The following is a 9,691-nucleotide window of genomic DNA, read 5'->3' on the forward strand; positions in this document are numbered from 1 at the left end:
GGGCGGCGGTGTCAGGGGCAGCTCCCCCATCCCTGCTCCGGTACAGCCCCCCCCCCCCGCCACGACCGGACCCGTTCCCCGGTGCAGCCCCCCCACCCCGCGCCCCAACCAGCCCCGCCACCCCGGTGCCACCCCCCCCCCACCCCGGGGCCTCCCCCGTACCGAAGGGGCGGGTGCAGACGCGGCCCCCGACGCGGGCCCCCGCCTCCAGCAGGCGGAGGGAGCCGCAGCCGCGGAGCCGCTGCGCCGCCCCCAGCCCCGCCAGCCCCGCGCCCACCGCCACCACCCGCCGCCCGCCGCCGCCCTCCATGGCGCCCGTCGCGGCCCGCCCCGGCCCCGCCCTCTCCAAGCCCCGCCCCGCCCCTCCGCTCCGGCCACGCCCCCGCCAGTCACCGCCTCGCCAGCCCCTGCCCTGCCAGGCCCCGCCCTTCCGCTCCGACCACGCCCCCATCAAACCACGCCTCATAAGCCCCCGCCCCTCCGCTCCGGCCACGCCCCCGCCAGTCACCACCTCGCCAGCTCCTGCCCCGCCAGGCCCCGCCCTTCCGCTCCGACCACGCCCCCATCAAACCACGCCTCATAAGCCCCCGCCCCTCCGCTCCGGCCACGCCCCCGCCAGTCACCGCCTCGCCAGCCCCTGCCCCGCCAGGCCCCGCCCTTCCGCTCCGACCACGCCCCCATCAAACCACGCCTCATAAGCCCCCGCCCCTCCGCTCCGGCCACGCCCCCGCCAGTCACCGCCTCGCCAGCCCCTGCCTCGCCAGGCCCCGCCCCTCCGCTCTGGCCACGCCCCATCTCCGCAGGCCCCGCCCCCGCCTGCCTGGCCGCACGTGTCCCGGCGGCCCCGGGGAGAGGTGCCGGTGGTGGCAGCGGCCGTCGTGGGCAAAAATAAAGCTCCCTGTCCCCGAGGCTGCCTGGTGGTTCTTCTCCGGCCGTCGGGTGGCCCCCCGGAAAATATTGACATGTGGGAAAGAGCCTGGGGTGTCAGAGCTGCGGCGCAGGCTCCTGAAATCCCCTTTGAGCGTTTATTTCGGAGGGATTTTCCCTGCCTCCAGTTTTCCAGCAAGCAGCAGGGTGGGATCGCACGGCAGGGGCTGCGCACCGCCTCAGGACACCAGCCTAGCAGCAGCTTCGTGGGGGGACGGCGGCCCCGTGACCCGGCCCCAGGGCATTTGGGGTCACCGGCTCCCAGGGATGGAGGACGGGAGTGCCCGCTGTATCGACGCTGAGCCACGCAGCCGTCCCTGGGGACCTCCGGCCACCCAGCCCCAGGACCGAGCGATGCAGGCAAACGCCTGGCTTGGCCCAGCTGAGCCCTGAACCCCCCCCAGATGGAGGTCCTCCACCTCCCTGGGGAACTTTCTGGGCGAAGAAGGGTTCCTCATGTTCAACCTGAACCTCCCTGGGCTGCGATCCGCGGCCGGGGCCCCTCGTTGCGTCGCCTGTCGCTGCTGAGAAGGGTTTGGCCTCGTCCATCCCCTCCATCCCTGCCTGTGTGGCAATCGGGGGCTGTTCTCAGACACCCCCACCTCCCCACGGGCAGACCCAACAAGCCCAGCTCCCTCCCATCTCCTCGTGAGTTGGGTGCTCTAATCCCCGACCCACGGGGCAGCCACCGTGGGGTCATGGCAGGGTCCCCCTCGCGCAGCCCAGGACGTGGCTCCACCATCATCCCGGGGCCCCTCCGGCAGGGCTGCCCGGCCGGTGGCTCCTGCCTGCCCCGGGGCCTCGGCTGACCCCGGCGCTGCCCTGCCTGCACAGTGCCACCGGTCCTTCAGGAGCTCTCAGGCAAGGAGGAGAACAAACCCCGATGACTAAGGGATGCGCGGGAAGCACCGTCACCACAAGCGTGTCAGGAAGGAAGGGACAGCAGGGGATGTCCCACCACCTCCTCGGGCTGTCCCAGCCGAGGGAGAGGGGCCAGGCCACCGACATCTCCCTGGAGAGCCGCCGCTCTACCGGGATCCCTCCATCAACTTGAGGATGCTGCTGTAGAGGCGCCCGGGGGCATCCAAGCCCCAGATGAAGTCCCAGTGGTTCCAGTCAGGGATGTGGCCGTAGGTGACGAGATGGGCGATGCGGGGCAGCAGCAGTTGGACATCCCTCCAGTCAGCCACCCAGTCCTGCCCCCCCGACCACACCGCGGTGGGCACGGGCATCTCCTCCACCCGGTAGGAGGGAGGTGTCTCCTGGAGGGACACAGAGGGCTCTGAGGAACCGCCGTTGTGGTCAACCCCTGCGAGCCAGCCCATCCCCGCACCACCCAGGACAGTCCCCTGGCATCTCCAGCCACCAGCACTGCCGCTGCAGCCTCCTACCTGGTGGTACACGGCTGGGTTTTTGCTGCCGTAGTCGAAGGCTTTGAATTCTCCCGATTTCATCACCTGGGAGGAGAGGATAGATATGCGGTCGGAGGCCAGCGAGCACTGCTGTGTAGGTCCTGCATCTCCCAGCCTCCTCGAGGCAGCACATAGAATCATAGAATCATTTAGGTTGGAAAAGACGTTTAAGATCAAGGCCAACCGTAAACCTAACCCTGCCAAGCCCACCACTAAACCATGTCCCTAAGCGCCTCATCCACACGTCTTTTGAACACCTCCAGGGATGGGGACTCCACCACTTCCCTGGGCAGCCTCTTCCAGTGTCTGACAACCCTTTTGGTGAAGACATTTTTCCTAATATCCAGCCTGAACCTCCCATGGCGCAACTTGAGGCCATTTCCTCTCGTTCTATTGCTAGTTACATGGGAGAAGAGACCGGCACCCACCTCCCCACAACCCCCTTTCAGGTAGTTGTAGAGAGCCATGAGGTCTCCCCTCAGCCTCCTCTTCTCCAGGCTGAACAACCCCAGCTCCCTCAGCCGCTCCTCACAAGACTTGTGCTCCAGACCCCTCACCAGCTTCGTCACCCTTCTCTGGACACGCTCCAGCACCTCAATGTCCTTCTTGTAGTGAGGGGCCCAAAACTGAACACAGCATTCGAGGTGCGGCCTCACCAGCGCTGAGTACAGGGGCACAATCACCTCCCTACTCCTGCTGGCCACACTATTTCTGATACAGGCCAGGATGGCGTTGGCCTTCTTGGCCACCTGGGCACACTGCTGGCTCATCTTCAGTCGGCTGTCGACCAACACCCCCAGGTCCTTTTCTGCGGGGCAGCTTTCCAGCCACTCGTCCCCAAGCCTGGAGCGTTGCGTGGGGCTGTTGTGAGCCAAGTGTAGGACTTGGCACTTGGCCATCATGAGAGGGTGCTTGCATGGGACGTTGGAGGAGGAGCTGACATCCCTGCAAAGCCAGACTTTCCACCTTTTTTAATAGGGCGATGCTTTGACCTCCAGCTCCACGCCTGTCCCTAGCTATGGGTTGACAAACCAAGGTGTTGCGTGCGACTTCTTGGCTGCCCTGGTGCAACGCTTGTGCCTCTGAAAACCTGTTCATCACCAGCTGTGTGTGCAGGATACTGCTGGAGGACTTCACGTTGCTAAGTTTTCCTTCAACAACCTGATCATCCTTACCTTCTCATGACACTTCAGGCTCAGAGTACAGAGACATCACTGAGACCAGTTATTGTAAGAGTTGCTTCTATGCTAGGGGTGAAAGCTCAGATACCTGCACAATAGTTGCATTGATTAAAAAGACCTTTTTTGCCTTCCCCCTTACCTATAATTTGGCTCTGCAAGGAGGCACCAGGGTGGGGGTCTCCAGCCTGACCCCATTTCCAGCAGGGCCAGTGCGGCAGCTGCAGCAGATTGCTCAGACTGGCAGAATCTGGCCCTGGTGTCTCTGGGACCCCTTCGGGCAGAAGGAGATGCCGTTGGGTCCCCCTTCGCCTCCTCATCGCCAGCTGAGATCCCCCAGTCCCTTTTTGTACGCCCTGGCTTCCACCCACCGTCACCATGACGTCCCCGGGCTCGCTCTGCTTTGGGGATCACTGGGGGCCCCAAAGTGGTCCCAGCATCCAGCTGTGACCTCCCCATCCCTTCCCTTGTCCTGCCTGGCACAGCCCACGGTGCACAGCCCAGTGTCTCCTGGTCCTCAGAGGGATCCGGGCAGCTCATCCCCCATCCAGCGCTTCTTCTGTACACCTATTTTCTTGCCTTTACTTTCTCATGAGCTGCTAATGTCCAAGCTCCCCGATCTCTCACATCTGCTCTGGACACACCAGACTCTGAGTAAAGGCACCATCGCAGGGGTGAAGCATCTGTGTTTCAGGGAACCTACCTGAGCCCAGTGTATCACGTTTTTGACAGACGTCCCATCCGGATAGTGGGATGTGTACACATCCAGCCGCGTCTGCAAGGAAACATATTCAAGCTATCATTGCTTTCCAACAGATAGGAGTGAGGATGGCAGTTGCCAGACGATGCCGTTCCCAAAACAGCCAGCACTGAGTCATGCTGCCTGGAGAGTTGGGGCAGGTTCAGGAGTATAATTTTCCTTAAAAATCAATTGCTCTGAGACAGCTCCAGGAGGAGAATGGTGATGAAGGATGCAGTACCCCTAGCTCCTGGAGATACCTCATCTGGGCTCAGGGACTGTGCTCAAGACCTTAGTGACTACCCGTGGTCACCCAGATGCTGCTTCAGCAGACTTGATGTTGGGTGGGTGGGAGCAGGGGCTGCACCCCAGGGGTGCTGGTGGGAGGTGCAGCTGGGCTCGGTGACAGGCAGCCCTAACTCAGAGACGCTATCAAGTGCCACCTGGCCACTGACATTCCCCCAGCAGAGCCTGGGGACTTTTCCTATCCGGGGAGGAGAAGGAACCAGAGAGGGATCTGGCAGAGGGACACGCGTTGCCCTCACAGCATCTGCTCGCCCGTGAGCTGTCTGGGCAGGGTGTTTGGCAGGGAGGGGGCAGGCAGAGCTGGTGGGCGCTGCTGGGTGCTCCCAAGAGGTGCACCCCAAGGCTTCGGCTCCCTCGCCCCCACACAGGGCAGCGCACCCACCATATTGAGGTTCTTCTCGTTGTAGCCGCCCAGCAGAAAGAAGACGTTGGCACAGGGCTTGTGCAGCAGCGGGTGCCTGCATAGCTGGGGGAGAAACCTCCACAGCTTCCTCATCCGCAGCGAGGCGTCCGTTCTGCCGAACAGAAGCTGCAGAAGCAAAGGGCAAGGTTGATTTCTTGCATTTCCCTTCCTGCAGCCTAGCCCTCGGACTGCCACCCCGACCCGCTGCCGGCCGGTGTCCCCCCCGAGCTGTCCCACCAGCTGGGCGGTGAGGGGATGTGCGGCACAGGGTCCCCAAAGGAGTCAAACCCCCTTCTCCTCTGCCCTCCTGCCTCGCTGAGGTGTGTACAGCTCATGGCAGGAGGCGATGCTGATTGAATGCACACCAGGGAAATCAATATTCGGGACTCTCCTCTTTTCCTCCACCTCCCCCAAGCACTGGGTTCGTTTTTCACTGTCATTAAAATCAACGCAGTAGAGCTGCTCTTTTCCAGGTGGTCTGTCCAGGAATTCAACAAGTCCCCCCATAGAAAGACCAGTTTCAACACCTGAAGACTCTACAGATGGAAGGAAGGCGGGTGCTCAAGAAAGTGACCGTGCAGGAGTGCACCTGCACCTGAACTGTGTCTGTGCTTATAAATCAGCGGGAATTAACTGTTTTCTGCTGCATCGGATAGCCCCGGGGACTGCGTCTGGGCACGATGCCTTTTCTAGCCCAGGCGTGTTCAGGGGAGGAGAGCGTGGAGTAATCGCCTACCTGAGCTGTCTTGAATTGCCTGTCCAGAAGGAAGGACATTTTCAGGACGGGACTTTTGGCGTGCGTGACTGTCACTGCTGGAGCCAGGGCAAAAAACATTTTGATTTTCTGAGCCAGTTCTGGCATGGATGAAAACGCGATGAACGCTGAGAAAACAGAAAAACAACTTGAGACTTGGTCGATCTTTCTTCAGGTGCTTAATCTGAGGGTTTGCTTGGACCCGCTGCCCAGATCTGTTTAGCTGGCATTAGCTCCAATTAGAAACCTGGGATTTCTTGCCACCTTTCCGCTTAATGTTAGTGCTAGAGATGTCCAAAAGGAGACAACGCCTTTATTCCTCGGGTTAGAAGTGGCTGATGAGGCATTTCAATGACTACCACTGATGGGAAGTCCTGCCCCATTCACCAGGTGAAGGGAACAGAACCGTCATCTTCCATCGACCACTGCTAAAGGGTATCATTGGCACAGATATCTCACACCCCTGATGGCCCAGCTGGTGAAAAGAAGCACCGTGTGTTTCATCGGAAAGCAGAAGCTCTGACCTCCATGCAAAATGCCTTTGGTTTTGATGTGGAACGCTGCAATTCGGTTTTCTAGGTTGAATTATAGTTGCAGCAAGGAGCTTAGTGAGGTCACCAGGAGCTTTCTTACTACCCGAGGAGCATGCTGGTCCTCCCAGATGACTTCTATGAAAAGCACGGCTGCTGTGGGACTTCTCACTGCAAGAGACCCTCTACCCAGCCTGCCTGCTTGGCAGCCCACAAAGGTGGGACCTCTCCACTTTCTGCTTACAAACACCAAAATGAACATTTTCAAGGTGGTCCAGGCAATGTGATGTGCAACCCCTTCTAACGCACCGATCGAGCAGCCCTGGGAGTGGCCAACGTAATAGATCTGGTTCTGCCCAGTCTTCTGCAGAACAAAGTCGATCATGGCTGGCAGGTCGTACATTGCCATTTCATGAAAGCTGCAACACAGGAGGAGTGCGTTGGTTATAAGGTAACACCAGGAGAGCAAACTTACCTGGGAATTTTGGCTGCCTTGCATTGCTTGTATACTGAAGGGCTTAGCATCTGTAGCTGATTTTCCAGGAGAAAATTCCTATGAGCTAGGAGCGCTGGGTGAAACTGCACAGGGTCTGAAGGCAACCCTCCTGCCATGGTCTCCCTCATCCTTCCCTGAAAGGGCTTAGTCCTCCCATAACCACGGTTAGCGGTATCGGAACCGTGCAGAGCCTGGCCAGCTGCACATTCAGGTGCAATACCCAGCAGCTCTGCAGACCCGGAGCTGGCTCTCACCAGGATTACAGCACCAGCTCTGCTCCTAGAGATGCTTTTTCCCGGAAGGGAATGGAGGACCAGTTCCTGCCCGTGTACCTTTTAGTGCGATATGGTGAGACGCAGACCTACTTTATTAGGTTTTTCTTACTGGAAGCATGTTTATGAGCTTGGGAAATTCAGGACTGCTCTGAAGATCAGCTCTGGAGAGGCAGTAGCAGCTTAAAAAGCTGTTCTTGGGGGACAAGGTTTCTGAGGACAACATCTAGGAGAAGGGGAGGTGGCAATGACGCTTGTGGACACCTTGCTGGGGGGGGTTGGCCGGGGAGGTCCCCGCAGAGGTCCCCAAGATGGGGCTGATGTCTCCGCAGGATGGGTGTCCCCAGGCAGGCGGCAGTGCCCTGCGCTCTCGGCAGGGCCGGGCAGCTGCAGGGAGGTGTTGGCACCACGTCAGCGGGCAGGTCTGCACAGGTACCTCCGTCCTCCCCGGGCACATCACCGGGAGGTCTGGGGGAGGCCATACCCGGGGATTAGGTGCTCTGACTTGCCTGCTTGGAGGCACCCACCTCTGCCTAGAGGTTAGTGACAGGCAGCGAAGTTTGCCGTGCTTTTGTAATCCGCTCCAGCCCACCTGAAATCCCAGAATTCAACCTGGTCAGCTGAAAGGTACTGGTGTCTCCGGGACCAGCTTGTCCCCCGGCTGTTTCCCAGCCAGACGTCATAGCCGGAGTCTGCTAGTATGAAGCCAAGGCTGTTGTTAGCCTGATTTTCCACCCAGTGGCTGCCTTCTCCGAGTAACCCATGCTGGAGAAACACAACTGGCTTGGCCCCTGGATGTGAAAGAAAGAGCGCATTTCATTGAACCAGAATCTCTCTACTTACTCACCCCAAATTCAGGCCAATAAAGCCTCTTTCTGGCACTGCCAGAGTTCATACAATGTGCATTTTAGTGACATCTCCTGGTGAAGAAATCCTTGCCGTAGCGGTCTTGTGGTGGTTGCCCTTGTTGTCTCAGGCTGGAGAGCTGTGGACGTCCCTCGTAAGCCTTTCAGACCCCAAGCGCTCATCCCCACGAACTCGGTACCGTCTCCACTGACAACAACCATGTGAAAGCTCAGAGGTACAGGCTTGTCCCTGAGATAGTTTAAATGCCAAAGTCCCAAATTTATGGGGAAAAAAATTAAACTACGAGCTCTCTTAAGATATGCCTGCACCCTCTGAGCCTCAAAACCAAGTCTCTGCTTGATGTGAAACGCGGTTGCTCTGCTGTACGCATGCTTTCCTATGCTGGCTGCCAAAGCCTTGGCTGTAAATTGGAGTGGTACAGTGGATTTAGAATTTTTGCTTTAACAATGAATACTCCCCCAGCCTGGTTCATCCCTTTGCCTGCTTGTTACTTTAAGTTTTTTTTTTTTTTTTGCTGCCTTCATTTTGAAATAGAGCCGTACCTCTGTTCCTAGGATTTTCTCTCCCGTGAGGAATTCTGTTCAGCCTGACGTAGTAGCCGTCATGAGTCAGGACTTCATACTCCTCACTGGGGTACCCTCTGTGGCAGATTATTTGGCTCTGGGGAAAGAAAAACCCAGGTGGAAAGCTTTCCGTAGCTGAGGTGCTCATTTGACTTGAGCATCCCCTCATCTGCTGGGACGCCTTTGCAAAACGAAACACTGCAGCAGCTGGGACATTGCTTTGCCCAGGGTGTCTCTGGATCAGCTGAGGACTTTTTTGAGAGAGGATGCTCTGCCCGAATCCCGTGCCCGCCCCAGTGAGATGCCCAAGGGAAGAGGAGACGCTCAGCCGTCGGCTCGCGCCTGCGAGCAGGAGGGCAGCCGGTGGCAGGGCTCCCCTGCAGCATGCAGCAGCACATGTGTTTGAAATGCTTCCAAAAATGAAGATTGAAACCAAAAGGATTTACTGACAGCTGACACCGGCGGCAGGACACGTCACGTCATGCTCTGAGCCGATGCACGGGGCAGATAAGACGGTGCGGCATATCGAACCTGCCGAGCTGGGCTGACTGGAAGGGCAATAGGACAAGCCCTGAAGGATTTGTTGCAGGGCTCCTGAGGCTCTGCCTGAGCTTTATTTATGCCGAAAACTCCACAGACTGGGAAGCTTCAGTCTGGGGAAATCCAGCTGTGATGCTGCCTACACATTGCTGTATGCTCACTTTGTCACACATTTGACGGACGAGATTAATTTCAGCAATTTTATTGCCCATGTCTTGGGTCCATCTAAACACACCTTCAGAGACTTCCAGGACTCGCCTGGACATGGCCCCAAGCAACCTGCTGCAGCTGAAGGAGAGGAACCACGCACAACTTTCTACCCTCCAGGAAGATATCTGATCACATCCAGGCTGGGATTACTCCCTTCTCTAACTGACCTGCTGATAATTGCACTTAATAGGGCTGGGAAGAAGAGGACTCCTTCAGGAAGCAGTGCTTGTTAATGATGGTATGGAGGCAACGTCATACCACACCTCTCAACAAAACCAGCACACGTGGTGACCTGAGCCCTCTCCACATACATACCCTCCATCCCTCCCTCCCCCAGCTAAATGTCCACAAACTTTCAGACAGAGTGGAAATTCAAACTTCTGACTTACAACATTCATGAAAGTCTCAGGATTTATAGCCTTTTCCTGGTCGATGGCATCTGCTGAGTTCGTGGGTGCTTGTATCAAAACCAGGATTGCAAAAAACAGCCACAT

General features: G+C 58.1%; 1 protein-coding gene across 2 annotated transcripts; it reads right to left on the reverse strand.

The window, feature by feature from the left end:
- Window positions 1–1,955: 1,955 nt before the first annotated feature.
- Window positions 1,956–9,691, reverse strand: LOC104251609 (lysosomal acid lipase/cholesteryl ester hydrolase). 2 transcript variants are annotated; one of them, XM_059821543.1, is made up of 9 exons: window positions 9,587–9,691; window positions 8,427–8,544; window positions 7,610–7,808; window positions 6,559–6,668; window positions 5,702–5,847; window positions 4,945–5,091; window positions 4,221–4,292; window positions 2,319–2,384; window positions 1,956–2,189 (listed from the first exon to the last, which is right to left on the reverse strand). In XM_059821543.1, the coding sequence occupies exons 1-9, from the start codon at window positions 9,689–9,691 to the stop codon at window positions 1,956–1,958; spliced, it is 1,197 nt and encodes a 398-aa protein (XP_059677526.1). The 2 variants fall into 2 exon arrangements, with proteins under 2 accessions (XP_059677526.1, XP_059677527.1); XM_059821544.1 differs by having other exon boundaries at window positions 4,945–5,119; window positions 5,739–5,847; window positions 9,587–9,628.

The sequence above is a fragment of the Gavia stellata genome, chromosome 9, assembly GCF_030936135.1.
Source record: "Gavia stellata isolate bGavSte3 chromosome 9, bGavSte3.hap2, whole genome shotgun sequence".
NCBI lineage: Eukaryota > Metazoa > Chordata > Aves > Gaviiformes > Gaviidae > Gavia > Gavia stellata.